Genomic DNA, 24,003 nt, shown 5'->3' with positions numbered 1-24,003 from the left:
ATAGCATATGTGAAAAATAAATAAATAATGTTTAAAGTTTCAATAACACCAAAATATTACAAGCATATGAAGAACAACCAGACTTTGTAGACTACTCCAAACACTACCCTGCATAAGCATATGCCTAGACACATTATCCCAAACAGGAGGCTCAGGGAGTAATTTCTTCTATTAGTATAGTCTTCTATTTCTTCTATTACATATAGCATTGAGGGATGACTGATACATTTTGTATATTGGGTCTTATGTCTTTTTCCATATACATTGTAAATAAATTGAGTTGAAATATCAATGAAGTTATGAGTAAGATTATTTGCTAAAAAAATCATTGCCAAAAACATTGTCCAAAAAGTTGATAAGTGGACTCAAAAATGGAAAGGCTTGACAAAGCCTCAATATTTTCACCCAGAGACTAACTCTTAAATCACAGCCTTATTTTAAAACCCAAGAAGGCCAAAGATTAAATAACTTTTGGATGCTGTACCTCATAAATAGCTACATTGGAGTGTTCATAAGTAGCTGGAGTTAGGCTCCCCAAAGAAGAGGATAGCCTTGGGGACCTCCCACTTTGAAGATGATCTAGAAGCTTACACTGGCACGACTTCCTTTCTGTGAAAATAGTAGTAGATAAGGGTTATGAACAAAATTCTCATGATTTAAGATCAAACATTAAGTGGTGGTATAAACATCATGCTTACCTACTTCTCTTCTTCTTTCTTCATAAGAAAGAAGAGTTGATCCCTATAGATGTGAGATTAATTCATTTTTTCTTATCCTTCAAGATCAGTTTTACATTGTGTTTGGTCATGCTTAAATGCTATATACTACCAAGGAAATTTTAAGATTCCAAGTATTTTTTAAAATATTTTACTTATTATTTTATGTGTATGAGTGTATTGCCTGCATGTATGTGAGTGCACCCATGCTGTGCAATGCCATGGAGGTCAGAAGAGGGCTTCAGATTCCCCTGGAACTGGAGTTAATGATGGTTCATAGCTGCCATGTGGGTGCTGGGACTAGAACCTGGATCCTCTGCAAGAGCAGTCAGTGCTCTTAACTGCTGAGCCATCTGTCCAGCCCCAGATTCCAAGTATTTTTATCTCCCAGAAAATTTGTTTGTTTTTCTGTGTGTTTTGAGACAGGGTATCACTATGAAGCCCAGGCTGACATGAGAATCATGATCCTTTTACCTTAGTCTCTCAAGTGCTGGAATTACATGTATGTACTACCATGACTGGTACCCAGAGAGATTTGAATTATAGACATGTGAGGTAAGAAAGAATCACTGTCAATAATTTAATCTAGGATCCTTATTTTCTAGGCTTGAAACTTGGACCAAAGGTATGAAATTATTCTCTTATATCATATAGTAAACAATTTAGTAATGAGAAGAGCTTTTGTATAGAAATCAAACTTTTTTAAAATAGCTGAACCAGAACAGAATTTCACCCTCCAGACTCTCAAGACTGGCTTTTGTTGTTGTTGTTATACTAAATACTATACTATACTAAATGATATTGTTCTTTGTACATAAAACAATAACAGAAGAAAACCCACAATACGATAAGATGATATACAGTAAGTAGATCATCTGCCCATGATTATGAATGTGCAGCTTAAGTAGGCCAAATTCTTTATCCCTTGACTTGGATGCATAGTCTATAAAGGGGTTGGTAGCTTCACAGTTGAATGGTACCATGAAGAGACTTATCTGCAATCTGTGTTAACCTTCACAAATAAAACTGTATGTTTTCAAATGACACCGTAGTCTTATTTCACATGAAGATATAATAAATGAACAGATTCCTCAATATTCTCCATATTCCTTAAAATGTCTTATCTAAGAATTAAAGTGATTCAAAACGAATAGACTCCTTGTTATTGTCTAGAACAGGCCCTTCTTCTAACACCAGTACTATTATTTGTTCATTTAGTAGTAATAGTAGTAGTAGTAGTAGTAGTAGTAGTAGTAGTGGTGGTGGTGGTGGTGTTGGTAATAGTAGTAGCAGCAGCAGTAGCAGTAGTAGCAGTAATAGCAGTATTTTAGTTTTTGAGACAAAGTCTATATATGTACCCTATGCTGGTCTTGAACTCAGATATCTCCTGCCTCTGCTGCCAAAGGACTAAGATTACAAGCATACATCGTTACACCCTTACCCTTCTTTTTTTTATCTTTTTGATATAGGGTCTCCCAGTAACCTCAGCTGACCTGGAATTCACTATGAAGAGAAGGCCAACATTGATCTCACAGAGATCTGCCTGGCCCTGCCCTAGAGTGCTGGGATTAAAGGCCTGTGCCACCATGCCCACCTACACCCTCCTTTTTATAATGAGGAAACAGACAACCAGAGAAGAATACAGGGTCTATAACAAGGATCCTGGTGATATAGGTCCTCGTCCTATGCTGTTTCTTACCACATCATGCTTTATATCAGTCTTCCTTGTCAGTAAAAATTCATCTTAAGTATTTTCTAGCACTCTGCTTATAATGGTCTTTGATCAGTTGAAGATCACTGGTTGACTTAGCCCTGAGTTAAGCTCTTTCTATATCAAGATTATCATAAACAAGGTTTGAAGATAATATTCAGAAATTCCAATAGCTCAAGATTCAGACAACATGTTAAACTTGATTCTTCACATAACCCGTGCATCAACCTAAACTCTCTCCAACAGAGCAAGGCCAGGGAGGAATCTACTTCCATTTCATTCTTTATTTTCACATCTCAGCAGGAGCACCTAAATCTGTATATTAAAACATAGACCTCTCCATGAAGGGCTAAGGAGAAAATGATAAAATCTGCCAAAATCCACACACATTTGGATTTCAGCTCCACATTCTTCTAAAAACTTCCTTTTCTGATCTGACTTCTCTTGACCTCCCAATTTTTCTAGACTGAATTAATTTTGTATTCTCTAAGAGTTTACACTTTCAGACATTCCTTTTGGATAGAATTCTTATCTTGGCTTCTTGACTGATTAACACAGCCAGCTGCAAGTTTGTAACTACACAGCAATTAAGTAAAATGTATGCCTCTCCTATCTATTGCACTCAGAATCCCTGATACAAGCCAAATGCCAAAAGGGCCCTACAGGCCAAGAGCTATGCTTTGCTGGGATAATGCCATCCTTTTCCACTTAGTCCAAAATATTAAAACAAGCAAACAAATAACATCCTTATAGAGCTATCAATATCTGTTGGCTTTTTCTCATTCTTATAGTAAAAATTGGTAATGATGTTTTAGTTCTCATCATGTCAAAATGTATGCATACATGAAAAGATCTATCATTAATGGCACTAATTTCAATCCTAAGTGCTCTGCTCATCTGACATCAGTGCTACTCTACTACTAATGGTGATTGGACAAGGACTGGCATAATTTCTCACCCAAATGCAGTTTATATCTTAGTACAAAAGAGAGGCGCTATAGACTGATGTTTCATAGACTTTATTAACTATTACAAGTTCCAAACATTCAAAGGCCAGTTCAGTCCAAACTGAGCTGTAGTTATTGATTTTGCTATTTCGTAAGCAAACTCTAAGCAACTGTCATGTTGACATGGATAATACCAAATTAATCTGGATTTTGTAAATAGATTTATATCTTTTGACCAAAAGTTTAGTAGCTTTCGTTACATTTTCACAGTGACTTTTATGACTGATCACACATTGAAGGATAAACTATTCTACCATAGAATTATTTCATCTTAATATTGACTTCTAGTCTAGGAGTGTTCAGAGCATCACCTTTAGTGTCTACACTTCCTCCTGCTTCAGATAGGGAATTTCATACAAGGAATTTTATGACAAACCGAGGCTGATTCTGCTACCGTGTGTGCCAGTGTCCTCTGGTGGTTTCAAAAGTAGAAACTCATACCAATGAGTTATTGTGGTATGAGGGTGTAATAGAGATTTCAGCCACAGAGATAGTTTTACCTTTCAGCAATACATTTCCAGGAAGGTAATATCAGCCTTACAAAATCATCTGAGGACTTAAGAGGCTATAAATAGGAATAAAATCAAACAGCTGATCAATTCATTTGATTCTAACCACACAGGATATTATCATGCAAATCCATTCAACAGATAGCCAGGTAATTATATGTACCTCTCAACATCATTTTAAGCCAGCAACCTGTTCTGTCAGTGAGATAATCAATTCCCAAGTCTGGCATAGTGGAATGGCAACAGTAAAAGGCACATGTAAAAAATGTGATGTGTTTGTGTTCTCTGCATTTTGCCACCACCATACTAGAATATGCAAAGATCAATAATGTCATTATTATAGCCACATAGACCAGAATAAGGAAACATACTAGCTCCCTTGACAAAACTTTCCCCCATTGTCCTCATTTCTATCCTTCTGTTTATGCTGTTTCCTTTCCTAGGATGTCTCTAAGGGCCAGGAAGATATAAAGATAACATAGAGTGATGACAACTATATCAAACTGCAGTGCACATGTCTTCAAAAAATGCAACTACTTACCACTGAATTTTGACCAATTGTCAGTTGTTTTAAAAATAACTTTATTTTTAAATTTTCTGGGCATGCATGTTTTGCCTACATGTTATACTGCACATACCATGTCAGGTGTTATGAGCTAATATAATGTGTACCTCCAAGGGACTATATGAAGTCAAAGCTGAACTATTGCCTAGAGTACATTTTATTTACTTCTAGAACACAGTTCTAAGTCAGCATTATCTAATTGAAATGTAACATGAGCCACATATTTCATTTTAATTAATAATAATCATACATATTTTGGGCTAGAGAGATGGTTCAGTGATTAAGAGTGCTGGAAGCTCTTGCAGTAGACCTGCGTTCTGTTCCCTGAACCTACGTAGTGTCTAGCAACTACTCATAACTCCAGTCCAGGTGAACTGACACTCTCTTCTGACCTCTGATTTTCTAAACTTCCTACCCTCTACTGACCACTACTCTATTCTCTACTTCTAAGAAATAAACTTTTACAGATTCTTCATATGAGCAAGGTTCACATGCTACTGTCTTTCTATGTCTGGCTTATTTCATTTAACATAATGTCCTATAGTTCCTTCCATGTTGCTGAAAATGACAAGATTTTATTGTTCTGAGGTTGAATTATATTCCATGGCACATATGTAACTTTAATTTTTTAACTGTCATATTGAAAACGTAAAAATGAAAAATAATTTTAATAATATAGTTTATTTAACCCCATATATCCTAAAGAATTTTGACATGTATGTAATCAATATTTTGTAAATTTTCCCGAGTTACCTTACAAGTTTTTGTACTAAGTGTTCTAAATCCCATGTGCATTTTACTCTTATAGCACATCAAATTCCAAACTATCTACATATCATGTATTCAATAGTCACTTGTAGCTTGTGGCTACAGTATCAGACAGTGAAGCGAGAAGAAGGGCTACTTACCTTACTGCCAATGTGGGGATTAATAAATGCCACATCCTCCAAAGTCAGTAGAATTCTGTTGGGTCCTTTAATCAACTGGATTTTATTTATCTGTCGTCTGAAACAAATATGAAATGAGATGGTCACAAGGGACTGGAGGTTTTGCAAAACCTGAGTTGATTTGCTCTAATCTAGCTCTAAGGTAGAGATAATTTAGAAGAAAACTATACGTGAATCTTTACCATGATACCTACAGCAAAATGAATCAACAACCCTGGACATCACAGCTTACAAAGATGAAAAGATAAAAATCAGAATATTTTTGAAAAGGTATCAAAAGAAAGAGGTGAGCGTGTTCTCTGAACCTAATAAAATGGTGATTTCACACCAAAAGGTACATTCAAAACACATTTGAATAATTTTAAGGAATTCTGTATACTGTCCTATACACCATACTATTCATCCTAATAATGTAGGGCCAAGAATCATTGATCTCCATTTTATAAACAAAAACACATTAAGGAAACAAAACAAAATTAAACAAATTGTGTGAGCTTCCCTAGCCTTAGGCAAAGCTGGAACTTGAATCCTTGTTCCCTGGCCGTAGGCCCAGATTTCTGCCCATAAGACCACTTGTCTTGCAAAGTTGCATCTATGCGTTGCCAAAGCAACAGGTTGAAAAGTGGAAAAATTCAATCAGTTGGTTGCTTTGTCTACATGATTCCAAACAAGTGGGCAGACTGTTTTTTCCCCCTTTACTGAATTGGTCTCTTGTCTGAGGATTACATAGACACAGTTTAAACATGACTCTCTTCAAAACATGCTCATTAATTTGCAGTTAATGTAATTATTTGCTACAAATCACTTACTAGGCATATAAGATGATACCTACCTCCCACAGTCAGGTGGGTATATGAGGCAATTTAAGAACTGGAGTGGAACCTCAGATTAGTCAGTATGGTTGTTTTGTCCTTTATTTATTTATCTATTTATTTATTTATTTGCTTGTTTATTTATTTACTGTGTGTGTGTGTCTGTGTCTGAATACTACATTTTGGCTTTGTTTTTTTCCAGAACTCAATAATGGACACTCTGTAGAATGTCTTAAATGTAAGAGCCACAGTGAGGAAAACAACTCCAGAAACAAAATGCTTTTTCAAACTGTCGTAAGAAATCTATAATGTCACTGTGCCTTTAAGTGCCAAAGACCCTGACAATATTTCTCAGTGACTTCACTGGTTTGTAAACAAACAATGTGTTTCTAATTGTCTGCCAACAAATATGTCCCTTATCACGGTGGGAGCTGCTGCCCTGCAGAGAAAATTAAAAGAGCCCCATAGTGACTTCTTGGGTCAAGCACATGAATCTTTTGGCAAAGTAAAACATCACTCCCTAACTTATCTGTTTCATATGTGTAGAAAATTGTTTTAAAGCAGACACACCTGTAAAAATAATTGTGGTTCAGTACACAATCTAGTAGAAAGCAAATTAGATTCCCAATCCAGAGACCTGGGGAGGGGGACAGTGCTACTTTGGTTATTAATTAGCCAGGTGCAGGTGACCTTGGATAAATAATTTAACCTCTTCATGCCTCAATGTCTCCTATCTAGCAGAATAATAGTCCTTGCATTACCCGCTTTAGAGACTTGTTTTGAAAATCAAATGAGATAATGTATGTGAAAGTGCTCTGAAAGCGTGAAGTACTAGGAAAGTATAAGGGCTCATTATTATCATCATCATCATTAGTATTACAAAGCTCTGGAGAGCTTTATAGAAAGGCAATGCAATCTGCTTCGGAGGAGGAGGGAGAAAAGAGAAGTTCAAAGAATTCTTTGTTTTGGGGTGGTTGGGTTCTTTGCACGTCTTTCTTTCTGGAAAAAGAACTTAAACAATCAAAACACACAGAAAAAGAAGGAACAGAGAGTCACTCTCCTGCAAGTAATCACCATCTATTACAGAAACTCATCAGCCGCTCAGCTCTTCTGATTGCAGTCGTGGTGGGCAGAGAGAGGGAGGAAGGCAGCAAAGAAGGGGCATTTTTTTTGTGCTTTGTTAGCTGAAGAACCAAAGGACCAAGTGACTCTGGGAAATGATGTGCCTCTCTCCCATCTCTGAGTTTTATGTGACCACTTGAAGTACCAATTGTCTCAAACTCATTTTCCTCTCCAATCATTTTCCTCTCTAATCATGTCCCTCTCCAATCATTTTCCTCTCCAGTCTTTTTTGCCCTCCAGCTCCAAAAGCTCAAAACAAATCCCCCACCTTTGTGGTTTCTTTTTTCCCTTTTTTCCTTCTCTTCCCAAGAATTATAGGCTATGCTCACTCAAAGTCCAAAGAACCAGTCCATTCAATGGAAAAGACCACCAAGAATTATCATCTAGTAATATAAACAGCTGACTATGACTCCACTTTCCAGTGTGCTATGGGGTTCTTAAAAGTATCTAAGGACACTAATGAAAAACTTTAATCTCTAGCAGCACCAAAGGGATATTAAATTTCTGTTCTTAGCAGTGACATGTCACAGTCACAAAACTTAGAAGGAAAACCTCCTTTGAATAAATATCTTTACAAGTGTGTTTTAACAGTTCATAATTTCCCTACTCTTTTGTGTGTTTTTACCAAGTTTTTAATACTGGATGAATTAGAAACTAGTTTTCTTAATGGTGCCAACATATTAACTATGAAGAGTAACACCTCTTAATGGTTTCAATCCCAGGTTTCATATTTTCATTAAAATATCAGTGCTGAAATTGTTCTTCAGCATCATCTAATCCAGTTCCTTTACTGTAAAATGAGAAAATTCTACCCAAGAGATGATTAAGTGGCTTTTACAGGTTCACACATCCATTTCATTCATTCTACGTATTTTTTCTTGGAATTCCCTACTAGTTCATACCATATTGTTGTTGGGACCACCCTTGCAAAGAAATGACAAAGTGGAAGAGAGTAATTCATTTCAAGTATCACTTTCACCAAATTATCCTAGTATGAACAGAGTCCCTCTCTTAAAATGTAAATATTGTAAGAAAGGATTGTCTGGTTAAGTAATCTCCAGGCCGGTATTGAAACAGGTCAACAAGTTAGTTGATCACCTATTAAGGGATATGATGAAGGAAAAGAAAGACGTGGGTGAAAAAAATGGTGATGCACATGAACGGATAGGATAGTTTGCTCTAAGGAAGGACAATGGAAATCCAGATTCTGATACCCTGTAAAAAAATAGAGATCCTGCTGGTCATGGTGGCCATGACTTTAATCCCAGCACTGGGGAGGCAGAGGCAGGCAGATCTCAGTGAGTTCAAGGCCACCGGGGCTACATAGTTGAGTTCCAGGATGGCTGGGGCTACAGGGAAACAACCCTGTCTAAAAATATAGATTCTGGGCTCCCAATAGTTAGCAGGAAAATCCCGTGTGTCTCCAAAGAACTTAAGCTTTTTTCCATTTACTGAGCACCTACTATGCATCAGGTACAGTTGTATATGCTTTATCCAGTTTTACTTAATCACTACTACAAACTGTTTTACAGTATTTTACTTTATCTCTATTTTCTGTATTTTTGAGACAGGGTCTCCCTGTAACCCCACCTGACCTGGAACTTTTTATGTAGATCAGGCTGGCCTCCATCTCACAGAGGTCTGCCTCCCTCTGTCTCCTGAATGCTGAGTTTAAAGGCATGTGCCACCATACCTGGCCCAAAGTTTTATTTTAATTATCTGAATATATATATGCATGATTGTGGGTATGTGCACATGAGTATAGTGCCACAGAGCCCAGAAGATAACATCAGATCCTCTGGAGCTGGAGCTACAGGCGATTGTGACCTGTTCAATGTAGGTGCTGAAAACCAAACTCTGGTCTTCTGGAAGAGAAGATTCCCTCTTAACCACTGAGCAGTTTCTCCAGCACCCAAATATTTTTGCTTATCTATTTTGTGTGTGTGCATGGGGGCAGGGAGCACATGTAACACACCATGTATGTAAAGGTCGGAGGACAATTTTCAGAAGCCAGTTCTCTCCTTCCACCATATGGGTCCCGGCATTTGAACTCAGAACATCAGGTTTGGCAGCACCTCTACCATAATCTTATGAGCTAGTACCATTATTCCTAGAGCTCAGAGATTATTTAAAGTGTGCCTAATCCTTGGGATTTATTACAGTATTCCAATTTCATTCCCTACCATACCATTTGGGAATGGAGATACTTATATGAGACACTGCTAGGTGGAAAAGTAACATGGAGAGGGAGTAGTAGATAAGCATAAACTCCTCGTTCTCTTATTTCATCATTGTGTTGAGAGCCAGATATACTCATAGGCAACAACACTGACAATATAGCTGAGAAAGTTATTCTTGGCGTCATGAATACACTTCACTCTAACTGGGGCCAATAGGGATGGTAAATTACTATGGAAAAGAAAAACATTGGGATATGTAATGAGGCAATTGTCTGGAAACATGACTTCCTGGAAATCAATATTGACAAGACTAATGTGGACTTGTGTCTTGTGTATACAGAAAGAACAAAAAATATGTATATACCTTCTAAAATAAGCAAATCCATTAATACACAGCAAAACTATAAGCAAAGCAAGGCAGACCATCATGGCTAAGGTGGGCTCAATGCCCACAGAGAGGGAGAGAAAGAGAAAGAATGGCATTAAAAGAGAAAAACAGTAAATAAAGGGCACCACAGAGCGACTCCTCATGCTTTCTGGTGACTCTAAAATCAAGCCATATCTACCTAACCTAATTCCATTTTTCTACAGCACAGTCTGTCTTGTTGACTTTATGGGCACAGAAAGCAATTTCACTGTTCTGAAGCACCACTCAGCACTCTGACAATAACAAATCACATGAATTAAGGTTGACCAGGATGTTTCTTTGGAAGAAAAAGTCTACAAATGGAAAACTTTGAGTACCTTAATTTAAGTTGGACAGCAATAGAGTTCTTTTCTTGAGGATAAATATGTTATCTCTTCTGTGAAGGGTAAGTATTATGTTGTCTTTCTTCAAAAAATAAAAGAACTTTTTAATTCATTTGAGCCCACAGACCTCACGGATTATATAATAGTTGTTTTTCAATAATGAGAAGGAATCTGGTTTTGATAATTAGTGTTGTCATCAGCATGTTTATTGGACTCTACAAAATCTAAATATTTCAATAGATCATTAACATTTCAGAGGGAAATATATGATGATGTGAGTAAAGAGGCAGCACGGTATGTCAGTTTAAAGTAAGATACAAGTCAAAGCTTATTTCAAATAGATGCTTTTGGTTTTGGAATGGTTTGGTAGATACTTGGATAACAATAATATAGGTCCTTCCAAAATTACCCTCTGGCTGTCAGAGATTTGATGAAGTTTTCCTCTTCCACAAGCTAGAAGAGTTCTACTAGTCAATCAAACTGCCAGAAGGGTGAAGGCATAAGAATGATTAGCTGTGGTCCCTCCCTTCAAGGAGCAAGATATTTGAGGAGTGGAGAAGACACAACCAATACACAGAAAAACAAGTGAAAAGCAATTTTGTGCTAAGCTATAAGGCAGAGAATTTTAATGTAATGGGAGTTCAGAGACGAGATGGTTTAAATATGATATTCCTGTGGTAAGATCTGAATGACATGATTTGGATATATCAAAACACATCCAGTTGATCTTTTTAGTAGAAAAAAACAATCATAGGTCACAAGCAACTAAAGTCAAAGGTGAAGGAAAATGTTTTTTCTCATATTAGAGTAATGTCTTTGAGAAAGATTGAGATCACTTTAAGAATGAGTAATGGGAAGACATTTAAATTGTTTATGATCCTTTAAGAGTGGAAAGTGCATCTTGTTGTTCTGATTATTTTTAATTTTAAAAAGAAAAAACACCCAAATATCTATACACCCTGAATGCAAATGTCTGACCTTCTGATTCTTTCAACATTAAAATATACCTTGTCTTTAAGACATTCTCCTATAACCCACACTGAGTTACATTGATGACCAGTGATTCCTTACCTCCTCAGCAGATCTTCCCTTCTGCAAACCAGCATTTTGCATCTGCTCTAGGGGGCCTGCCACCAGGAAAGTGAATAGGGGTTCCTCTGAACTGTAGCAGTTCTGTTTCCATGTCCACAGTGTGGGTGCCACGGAGTAACCATTCTTCCCAGTTGGTGTCCAGGATTACATATTCAGAAATTCCATTTCCATTTGAATCTGTACTTACCAACTGGTTGAGTCCATAGAACTGCATGTTTCTGGAATGCTGAACCAGGCTGGCAGCACTAGCCCGTCCATTTTCTTTCATAGCATTATTCATGGCTTATGCGATAAAATAAATTGAATTGTAGATGGTTCCAAACAACGGTGAAACCTATTTTTAAAAATTACAACTATCTTGAGTTCTAGTCACCCTAGAGCAATCTCAGAGTATGTTCCAAGCCTTTCTCTATTATTATGTGCCACACGTCTGAGTGGAGCAGAGCTATGAAGACCCAGAGGGAGGAAAAATGTTTCTGAGGACTTGCTTGGTTTCTCCCTTGAATTTTTCTGTTTTCTCCCTCAAGGCTTTCACATCTTTGAATATATCAAATATGACAATTTTATGATCAAACCAAGTCATACACAATATATTTTTATGCTTCTAAACTAAGAAAGTGATTTAAGGTTATAAAGAGCAGCAAGAAACAAGCATAGACTAGAGAAGGGTGGTTCAAGGGAAAATTACCGGGTTAATCACTGGTGCATTATGCATGGAACAATCACTTCCTTGCGCTACTAGCATGGTAAGTAAGTCTGGCAAGACTGTAAATAATGGGACCCTGCAATTCATGACTGTGTCCTGTCTTAGTTCAAAATGCTTATCACCATAGGCACATGTTCGTCAGAGAAAATGGCTACTAGAATCCAGATTTTAATACATTCTTAAGCACATATATTCACACATTAGACAATGTGAGTTTTAACCAATAAACCCTATCACCCATTGGCAGACAAAATTGCAAAGCTTTGGTGAGAAATCACTATAAATCCGTAGGTAGGCTCTGGAAGGTTAGTGATTATACCTGCTATGTAATTGTGCCAAAGCGCTGATATTTGTATACTATACCTGATAGACTGCTCATTATCTTTGCAAGTTATTTTAAAAAATATTTTATTATTTTAATTTCATGTGTATGAGTGTATTGCCTGCATGTATGTAAGTGTGCCTGTGTCATGCAATGTCTGCGGAGGCCAGAAGAGGGCATTGGATCCCCTAGAACTGAAGTTATGGACAGTTGTTAGTCACCCTGTGTGTGCTGGGACTCGAACTTGGGTCCCCTGCAAGAGCAGCCAGTGCTCTTAACCACTGAGCCATCTCTCCAGCCCCTTGCAATTTGTTTTTTTTTATTTAAATAAATCATATCTTCTATCATAAACGATGGAGAGAAATGTCAAACAATCCATCTCATTTGACTCTCTCACAACCACACATGCAGTGATTGCTTCCTGGTTTTCTCTAGCATTCCATTTTGAAGATGGAGGTCAGGAAGGCTACCAAGCTTCAGACAAAGCTAGTACTACTTTAGTATACCAAGGTCTACAAAAGCTAACCTCCTGTGGTGAGCTTCATGTGACAATAAAATCCTTAAAATTAATTGAATTATGTTTCTGTTGGAGATACAAGCCAATAAGGAGAAAAGTACATTGGCTAGCAAGACAGTGCTGTGCTTTGTTCATATAGAGTAGGGAAGTTCAACATTGGCCACACACTAGTATTACCCAAGGAGTGTCAAAACTCAACTCAGCAGCAAAATGAGACACTAACTTTGGGACCCAGTGATCAGTCTCATGGAAAGCTTTCTAAGGATTCTAATATGTGGAAGGGGTTTAAAAGCAATGGACTAGCACTGTCCTGTGGACTATTAAGAAGACAATGTTTGGGCAAGTCACTCATTAGTTCACTCAGTGTCTCCTGTAAAATGAAAACATAGAATTATGAATAATTTAACATTTAAGTCATTGGATTTAGCTGCCTTTATAGGTAAAGAAGGGAAACTCAGAGAAGTCAAGTGATCTGACAAGGTCACTTATGTAAGCATAAAATCAGGTTAGCATTCTTGATTGGAATAAATATTGTCTACAGTCTCTTCTGGTTATGAATTCCTCCAAAAATTTGTAACTCTTGCTCTAGTAAAGGGACCAAATTTAGCATGTAATAATTTTTGTTTGGCCTTTATCTAGGTTTTTCTTCAGCTTCCTGTTCTCTTAACGTTGGAGTACCACAAACTTCAGTTCTTAATCTTCCTCTCTTTTTGTAATATTGTTTGCTTTTGTGAGTTAAAATGCCACATCTGAGCCTTAACTCTCAGGCTTAAGGTTCCAGCTTTAGCCTCTCTCTGATATTCCAAACTCACATAGTCAATTTCTCACTTCAGTATCTTTACTTGCATGTTAAATTTTAGCATACCCAGAATTGTTCTTCACCCTAAGTCTTCCTGCTCCATCTATAATTAATATTCCTATTTTTCTTAATAGCTACTGTATTCCTCCAGTTATTCAGACCAAAACCTAGCCCCAGATATTGGATATAATTACTAACATAATGGAAATGAATACTTCACTCTCCTGAGTTTTATTCAAATTATCTCTCTTCACTATCCTGCCCCAACACACACTCTTTAGAACTAGATTAGGAAAAGGCATCTACAGACAGTTGACAAGTACATACTGAGGTCTCTTATGAAGTTTTCACTAATTCCTAACATTTTCAATGCTCCACAAATTCCATGTGTCTGGAATTTCTGCAAGACCCTGGCTACCTTCTGAGGTTTGGATAGGTTGCAACAAAAATTTAAAGAAAGAAAGCAGACTATAAAGGCGCAAAACTAGCAAAATCAAAACTAATTTTTAAAATGCAACAAGGTAGCAAGCCCCTGAGATGCTAGTATTCTGTTTTGAAAGTCACGGGAAGGAGAACGCATCTATCTACCACCAAAACTAACTGACAGCAACTCCTTAAAGAGTTGACCGACACTTGAACCTCCCTTTCCAAATTCTATTGCCTCCTCCATATCCTGTCTCTCTCTCTCTCTCTCTCTCTCTCTCTCTCTCTCTCTCTCCCCCATGTGAGGTCCCCTGTGTGTATGTGTGTGTGAGAGAGAAAGAGAGGGAGAGAGAGAGAGACAGAGAGAGAGAGAGAGAGAGGAGTACATGTACACACTCATACAAACCCCACAGAAGTGCCCTCATAGGCACAAAGATATGACAGAAGACCTGAAGCTAAGGGAAAGAATGTTGCTACAGCAACAGCATTCAGTTGCCAAAGAGGGAACTCCCACTGTTATCCACTGTCACTGGGAAGACTTGGATTTGTGTTCCTATTTTATCTATTCTGACATTTAGCAATGGAAATCTCCCCTTCACATACTTGATTAATATCAATCATGAAAGATCTCTTGTATTTGCAGCAAATGATGAGGAAGAGAAGTAGAGGATAAAGTGATAGAAAACCAGGCATTTTCCATAGACATCTGTCTTGGCTTCTCACTAAAACCCCAAAGAAGACAGAACTGTCAGTAACTCCTGCCAGACAGATGACTTTGTTGACATTACAGTCCAGAATGGTGAGACCATTGATGATTCTATCTACTATTTACACCTGAACCTGAATAAGCGAATTATGAATGAATAATAATTGAAAGATATAACTGTCTTTCATTTAATGACTTTAGATAGTTCTATTTTAAGCTTACTAGAACTCTTGAACATGAGACTAGGGTCTGAGTTAAGAGCAGTCGTACTTGAATTTGCTCGGTTTCATGGTTCATGGTGTTATCAAGTTGATTATTGTCAGTTCACATTTATTGTGCTTTAGAAGATCTAAAGATGGCTTCCAAGGAATTTGGTTCTCAGAATTGCATGTTAAAACCTGTTTGCCTCAGAAAGCCATCACTTGAATCATAAAATGGTAACATCACTTTGGAACAAGAAGCAAGGTGCATGCAGAAATTAATGAACCAAAAGATAATTGAATTTCTGCTGATAAAAATGATAACACCAACAATCTATGATCACAACCCTTGGACTCGGCCAAGAAATGGATAAAAAACAATCTTTCAATATTGTATTAGTCACTTTTCTGTTGCTGTAATAAAAACACTGACCCAAGCAATTTATAGAAGGAAGAGTTTATTTGAGCTTACGGTTCCAGGGGAATTATAGTCCGTCATGGCAGGGATGCATGGTGGCTGGAGGTGGCTGGAGCAGGAGCAGCAGAAGCTAAGCTTTCACATCATCACACAGGCACAGGAAGCAAGAGAGTGACTGGAGATCTGGCAACACTTAAGAACTCTCTAAGCCCACCCCCAGTGATGTGTTTCCTCCAGGATGGCCACACCTTCTAAAACCTCCCAAAACAGCACCACCATGTGAGGACAAAATGTCCAAATACTTGGAGCCTATGGGGGATGTTTTCTTCCAAACTATCACATTCCACCCCCTGGCCCCCATAGGCTCATGATCATATAAAATGCAAAATGCATTTAATCCAACTTTAAAAGTCCCTATAGTCATTATCAGTCTCAATACTATTCAAAAGTCCACAGTCCAAAGTTTATTCTGAGACTCAGGTAACTATCTGAACTGTAAGCCTCTATAAAATCAAAAGACAAATTACATACCCCCAACACATAGTGGAACCGAATATACATTACCATTCCAAAAGGGAGGACTGGAGGGATAGTAAGGAAATACTGGACCCAAAAACCAGCAAGGCAAACATCAAATTCAGTAGCTCCACGTCCAACTCCTGGGACTTTACTTCCAAAGGGCTTAGATGGCTCAGCCTATCTAGCTTTGCTATGTGCAACACACATCTCTCTTGTGCTGGTACCACTCCCTGTATGTAGGTCTTCTTGGCAGATGCCTCACAGCTCTGGCATCACAAACTTCTTGGGGTCTCCATTGCCAACCAGGCTTCACCTACACAGCTTCATGCAAAGGTCTATCAGAGCCTTCTCTAGTCAGGAGAACCCTTGCTTCAGGCTGCCTGGCCTCCAAAGCTCTCTGAAACCGGGGAGGAAGAGGGAGGAAGAACTGATGACCCCTTCACTCTTGCATATTTCATGCCTCTAAAGCCAGCACCAGGTGAACGACACTGCCAAGTTTGACTGCAAGTTTTGGATGGACTCCAGCCTGCTTTATCCATTTTAGAATCTTTTCTCTTCAGTGGTCCCTGAAGTATTTTCTTTTCACAAGTTGGAGGCTTAACTGGGTATGGTCTTGCCCTGAAGGCACTCTCCCTATTGTTTAAGGTTGAATTTCTAGGCCCCTCCTTAATCACTTTAATCTCCTTAATCACTTTAATCTCCTTATCAATGGGATCCTCTCCATCACATGCCAGGGCTCCAACATTTATCTTCCTAGTGCTCTTTTTCAATCCAAACTGTGTTTCTTTCTGTCCCATTTTCTCTCTTTCACTGTAGATCTGCATAATGTTCATCATTAATAGCCACACCACCATTTCTACATTAGGCTGTCCTGAAATTTCTTCTGCCAGAGAAGTTAGTCCATTGCTTTTCAACTTAGCCTCAGGCAAGCCTTTAGGTAAAGGGCAGACTCCAGCCAGACTCTTTGCCAAAATATCCCAAGTGCTGCTTAAATCCTTATTTCCCTCTGGAACTACATTGTTCTCAGGACTACTTTCTTCCAGGCCCCTACTAGAATGTCCTGCTTATAGCAATCAACCACTTTTCTAGCTCAGCCTTCCAAAGTCTTCCACATTTCTTCAAAACTCCACATGGTCAGGATCTTCACAGCCAAGAGCCCACTCTCTGGTACCAATTACTGTATTAGTCACTATTCTGTTGCTGTGATAAAACACTGACCCAAGCAATTTATAGAAGGAAGAGTTTATTTGAGCTTATGGTTCCAGGGGAAATACAGTCTGTCATGGCAGGGAGGCATGGTTACTGGAGGTGGCTGGAGCAGGAGCAGCAGAAGCTAAGCTCTCACATCATCACACAGGCACAGGAAGCAAGAGAGCGACTGGAGATCTGGCAAGGCTTAAGAACTCTCTAAGCCCACCCCCAGTGACGTGCTTCCTCCAGGATGGCCACACCTTCTAAAACCTCCCAAAACCGAGCCACCATGTGGGGACAAACTGTCCAAATACTTGGAACCTATGGGGGACATTTTCATTCAAACCAAATATGATGCCTACAAGCACAGTACTTTTATGTAGAGTGAGATACAAAGATACCTGTCATTGCTGTGAGGTTTGGAAAACCTTTCCCTACCCAGTGTGCTAGGCTTCTTCCTGAAATGTTCCAAGTCTAACTACACCTCTTTCAGGTTAGAGATCCCCTGCCAAGGACCCATATTACAGTAAGGAAAACAATATGTATAAGGAACATAAGCCTCCCCAACACAATCTAGCATCCTAAGAAACCCAGAGGATTCCCCTTTGCTTCACCGTACAAGGACACACTTGGGGAAAATATCCAAAATGTTTGTTTCAGCAATATGTACTTGTAGCCAACAGAATTTCATTTAAAACAAATATCAGGGTACAATAAAAAGGGAGAATTCAAGCATCAAAACCTAATTTCAGAAGTCTATTTTGTGCCAAAGTATAAAGGTACATAGTGATAATCCTTGCTCAATCATCCCGAGACCAAATTAGGAAGTTTGTCTTCAGTGGTTTCCCACTCCTAAAACTCTCTATTTTGATTTACTGCTCTCTTTTTGTGGGTCCTTGTAAAGTCTTAGTACCTCCTACATCCAAGGAAAACAATCCAATAAACCAGCTCAGATCAAAATATCAGTCAGTTATGGTTCTTTGCTTTAGCAAAGCACTAACATTAGCTATTAGTTTTGTGAGTCTAATGTGTGGTTACATGGTCAGGTTCTGGTAGCATCTTTGGATTCAATCCATGTCTGTCACATGTCAGCTATAATTGCTTTGAACCTTAATTTCCTTATCCATAGAATATAGATATTAGAATCTAATTTGTAGGTTAGCCTGAGAATTCACTGTGATCATTTATACAAACTAGTTAGTACAGAGTAAATATTGAATACACAATGCTTCCTATTGTTTGCATTTCTGAAGAAATATCACCACCTGTTACATCACCCTGGAAATATGATGTGTATGTCCCTTGTCTCTGTCTTGAATCTGTGACTAGTTTCAGCCCCAATGTCCCCAAACGATAAAAACCATTACTTTTTATTGAGGAAAAGATCTATTTATATTTTGTTTTCCATTATGTCCCCTTCATAGTTCCTGACTCACAGTAATAATAATTACAGCTTTATTAATAATAATGGCTAACATTTATTGAGTGGTTATTACATTCCAGGCAAATTCATTAATGTTTTCATTCCTTTAATCCTTAGGACAAGTCTGTAAGATGGGTACCATTATTATGTCCAATTTAAAAGGAAGAGACAGTATAGAGAGCTTAACCACATTTAAGGTAATCTCCTTTTAATGTTTTTAACCAATGTGCTATGTCTGGACTTAATACTTGTTGAATTAATTAAAGACCTGTGGAAAACATCACTGAAAGACTATCAGATATACCCTTTGTTACTTCCGTTGTCCTTCATGCTTTTTCCATAGACTTCCTGATACAATATCACTCTCAAGCAACAAGGAAAACAATAATCAGAAACCTTAAAACCCCATTATTCATACCAAGAGATGTCTGCAAACATGAACCAGAGAACATGAAGATGAAAGTGGTAGGAATGGTAAAAGATTTAGCAGAGTTGAGGCCAATCAAACAAACTGTATGCAGAGGGGAATATTCACAAGCAAGAAACTCTTATGCACCCTGAGAATCCTAGAAAGCATTAGTAGTTAGAAGAACCAAGTACTATGCAAGTGGGAGTGAGGTCAAGAATTAATAAGAAAGAACTCTGAATATCTGAGGAAGGTGTAGTTAGATATTCCCCTGTCCTGAGAAGTGTCCCAGCCACTGGGAAGACGTGGTCCTCTACAAGAAGCATAGAAACATATTATATTTGCTCTAAGCAACTCCAGAGCTGAAACACTAGAAACAAACTTAGAAATGAGGTGGTACACACAAAGTGGAGATGAAGATCAAGTGCTCATAATTAATAATGATAATTCAAGTTTCCTTCACCCAAAGTTGTGCCCAGAATTCTAGTGGTAGGATTATAAAGACTCTTCTCTGAACAAAGTGACTGACTCAAGGGTCAAAAGCTACAAATCTTGACCAAAAATAAACAAACAAATGAAATTAATTTGGATAACAGGTGGTTAACCAATTGCCCTCTACAGAATCCCACTACTCAACATACCTACCATGCACATAAACCTTTAAATCTGCCTTTTAGAGCTTAACTATAAGCAGGCACTCAGAATGTCATATACCCAAAGAAAGCTTCTAACATAAAATAAAATGATCAAAACAAAGAAACAGGAAAAATTAGGAACAAAGGGGGAAAAAAAGATAAAACAGAAGTGAACTTCAAAGAAGCTATGATACTTTGATGGAAATAAAGCTCTCTATAGCCATGGGTTCCCTATCTACAACTTCAACTGAATGCAGGTCTCAAAAACTGTAACATACATATTTGCATGTATATATTTGCACATATAAATTTACATGTACATAAATTTATATGTATGCATTTTCACATTCTATTGGGGGTACTGTCTATATTGAGCCTTTTTTTCTTTTTATTATTCCCCAAATTAAATAATGTAATATGTACATCTCACTTACACTGTATTAGCTATTGTAGGTTATATTAAGGTGTTTCAAATCATATGGGAGTTAAACATAAGTTACATATCAATGCTATACCACTTTATGTAACGGATGTGAGCATGCATGGATCTATGAGGGATCTATTTTTAGTAAATACTTTTATTTTTGAATATTATATTTATTCTTATATTCTGTGTATGAGTGTTTTGCCTGCATGTATGTAAGTGTACTACATGTGTACAGTGCCTGCAGAGGCCACAAGAGAGCATTTGGTCCCCTCGAACTAGAGTTATAGGGTTAGAAGCCATGTGGGTACTGGGTACTGAACCTGAGTCCTCTGCAAGAGCAGCCAGTGCTCTTAACCACTGAGCAATTTCTTCAGTCCCCTGTGGTGATTTTAAAACCAGTGCCCCATAAATACTAAAGGACAAATGTATTATACTGATGAAACGGTGTGATATTAAATTAAAAGAATGAACTCTTGGAAATTAAAAATATTATAGCTGTGCATTTTAAAAGAATTAGTATAACACTAAACACAAAGTTGAAAAATTCAGTAAGGAAAACTTAAATATGTGGGACATATAAAAGAACAGTAAAACAATTAAAAGATTATTTCAATATATATACAAAGGAGATGAAATATTTGGATTAAAAAATACTTGCATCTCCAACTTTTAGCACTATTCATAGTAGGAAAAATATGAAATCAATCCAGATGCCTTTAAACAGCTGACTGTTTAAAGAAAAAGGAGGTCAGTGGAATACTACTCACCCATTAAAAACTAAAATCTTGTCATCGGCAGCAACATAGATGGAACTAAAAAGCATCATGTTGAGCAAAACAAGCCAGCAATACAAATACCACCCTCTCTCACTCATTTAAAGAAACTAATATAACAACATGTGGAAGTACAAAATGGAATAATGATCTCTAGAGAAAAGAAAGGACAAGAAGGAAAGGGGACAGAAATAAATTAGAAGGAACTTTTTTGGGACAGGGCAGGGTGCTACAGAGAGAGGGATGGGAAAGGGATCTCTAGAGTAGAAATGTGGCTGGACACCATGAATGCATGATAAGTGCACATATAGAAATATCATATTGGATTCTATTAATATGAAAATGTGTTAATTATACATCTATATTTTAATGCATTTGTTTATCTGTTTATTATCTCTGTGTCACTAGAATTTAAGCCCCGTAAGAGCAGGAAAATGCAATATGCTAGTAAATGTTTAACAGTGATTCTATATACAGGATAAAAGTTTGGTTTGTAATGTTTCCAAGTTCTGGTCATGCAAACACTCTTACCAAGCTACCAAACTGGTGTCACTAAACATAGAGTTGGTAAAATGCCCATCTACTTGGCTTTTGTAGACTGGCTCTGACAGAAATCTTCCCTGTCTTCTTTTGGGCTTTTTCCCTTGTTACTTCAGCATAGTTAGCACATGGCAGGTACTCAATAAATACTTGCTTACATGTTGGTTAAAAAGGAATAAAAAGCAGCAGGCCAGAAACAAATGGGCACTGAATAAATGGTATTATTTAGTCTGAGAAAAACCATTTAAAATTCTCAAAGCCAAATAATGCTGAAACCTGGAAATACTGAAAGTCCCTCTACAAGTAATCAGGGAACTTTGAGAGTGTGCAAAGCTACTGTGGGATAGGTGTATCCTCTGAGAGAACTAGCACTGAACCCTAAGAGACCTGATAGACAGAGGGGGAAACAGTCACCCCTCCCACCCCATTGGTCAACTTTAATTGCATGAGGGCGAAGGTCTAAGGACAGACCCTGAGGAAACCGGAAAGCAGCAGAAAGTCACCATCTTGGTAGGTCACTGGCAGCAACAGATCTCAAAAAGCTCAGCCAAGATGTAGGGGAAAGAGCCCATGAATGTATGCCTTTGTAAATAGCTTTCTTTTGGACATCATAAACTTTATACAAAAACCCGAATGGAATGCAGTGTCAGTTTTGTCAGTTGGGCATCAGGACAGCATGGGCTTAGGAACTGAGAGAGTGCGTGGGTCTCCCTGGGTAGAATTTGGTGTTACAGCTACCTAAATTCATTAGTCTTTGTGTTTAAAGCATTTCAATGTGTTTTTAAACCACATTTCTTTATGCATTCCTGCCGTATTTTCAGCCCTAAGCACTTAAGTTTTTTTTTTAATTTTTTATTATTTTTATTTTATGTGTACACATGTATTGCCTACATGTAGGTAAGTGCACCCATGTCGTGCAATGCCCACAGAGGTCAGAAGAGGCTGTCGGATCCCCTGGAACTGGAGTTATGGACAGTTGTTAGCTGCCATGTGGATGCTGGGATTCAAACGCAGGTCTTCTGCAAGAACAGTGTTCTTAACCGATGAACCACCTCTCCAGCCCCACAGCCAGTGTTCTTTACTGTTGAGCCATCTCTCCAGCCCGTGCACTTAATTTTAAACACAAAAAATCATTAAAAAGGAATTGAGGATGTAAAAATGTGTTCTATACTAATCACATACACAATCAAGCACATCATTTTAACATGACGGTTGATGTTTGGAATCACTACTGTTGGATAGGTGAGTCCTCCAAGAGAACGAGCACTGAACCCTAAGAGACCCAGTAGACAGAGGGGGAGGCAGTCATCCCTCCCACCCAATCGGTCAGCTTCAGTTGCACAAAGGGGAGGGCCTAAGGACAGATGCTGAGGAAGCTGGGAAGAGGCAACAGATCTCAAAAAGCTCAGCCAAGATGTAGGGGAAAGAGCCCATGAATGTATGCCTTTGTAAATAGCTTTCTTTTGGACATCATAAACTTTATACAAAAACCCGAATGGAATGCAGTGTCAGTTTTGTCAGTTGGGCATCAGGACAGCATGGGCTTAGGAACTGAGAGAGTGCGTGGGTCTCCCTGGGTAGAATTTGGTGTTACAGCTACCTAAATTCATTAGTCTTTGTGTTTAAAGCATTTCAATGTGTTTTTAAACCACATTTCTTTATGCATTCCTATGTTGATGGACACCTGATACATAACATCAATATGTACATGTTTCATGTAAAGAGAAGTTAAACTGTCTAGGGGAAGAAAAGGGAATAATGGGGGGGGGGCGTAGAAGAATGACGAAGAGGAGGTTTGCTGGGAATGGAGATAATATGCTCAAAGTATATTCCATGCTTGCATGTAAAGAACCATTCTATGCTTTCATGTAAAGAAACTTATGTAACCCAATTAAAGTTTAAAATTTTAATATAATATGTAAAAACTTTAAAATAAAAAAGAAGGCTGGGTATTTTGAGTATTTTATCTAGAATGTAATCAACAACTGTCTAATTGGAATTAAGGCCAACTCAATGGGAGGGATCTCATGTGCGATACTATAAACATAGCCAAAAACACATGGCAGGAGAGGTCATAGATCCTAGAGATAAACCTACTTTTGCCACATTCCCTACACCAATACAATTTCTTATTTTATTTTAAATATGTATCCTCATATTTACAGACAAGCGTACCTTTCACCTGTCATCAAAGAAGCTTCTTTTTGCAATATATGGAAACTATTACAGAGTTCCAGAATTGACCAAATGCAGAGAATAAATATCTATGAGATATTTAACCCTAAGTGATACATCATCAATACAACTTTTACACATAAAATGAATGTACCTCTCAGCTCTCACCAGAGAAGTTTCCTTATGCAGCAGATTGTTATTAACACAGAACCTTCAACTGTCCAATGTGCAGAGAGAAAGAGGTTGCTGAATATTTATCCCAAAATAGGACACTTATTTCAAACCTCTACCTCCCAAGGCTCAGGGATCATTTTGGAAGAGGAGGCAGAAATACTGTAAGAGCCAGAAGCAGTGGATGACCACAAGGAATCAGAGTCTTCCAGATAGTTGGTCAGTTATTCATATAAACTCA

The 24,003-nt window shown here is 37.9% G+C and overlaps 1 protein-coding gene across 1 annotated transcript in view; it reads right to left on the bottom strand.

Annotated features, from left to right (window-relative positions):
• Gucy2f (guanylate cyclase 2F, retinal) overlaps nucleotides 1–24,003 on the bottom strand; it is a 100,385-nt gene that overhangs the window by 60,171 nt on the left and 16,211 nt on the right. Inside the window, 5 exon segments of the mRNA XM_008852962.2 lie at nucleotides 485–582; nucleotides 585–609; nucleotides 5,417–5,513; nucleotides 9,934–10,010; nucleotides 11,368–11,745. Of these exon segments, the coding sequence (XP_008851184.2) occupies nucleotides 485–582; nucleotides 585–609; nucleotides 5,417–5,513; nucleotides 9,934–10,010; nucleotides 11,368–11,745 (675 nt within the window).

The sequence above is a fragment of the Nannospalax galili genome, unplaced genomic scaffold (genome assembly GCF_000622305.1).
Source record: "Nannospalax galili isolate Female #2095 unplaced genomic scaffold, S.galili_v1.0 scaffold25, whole genome shotgun sequence".
In the NCBI taxonomy this organism is placed as follows: domain Eukaryota; kingdom Metazoa; phylum Chordata; class Mammalia; order Rodentia; family Spalacidae; genus Nannospalax; species Nannospalax galili.
This window is presented reverse-complemented; position numbering and strand designations above follow the sequence as displayed.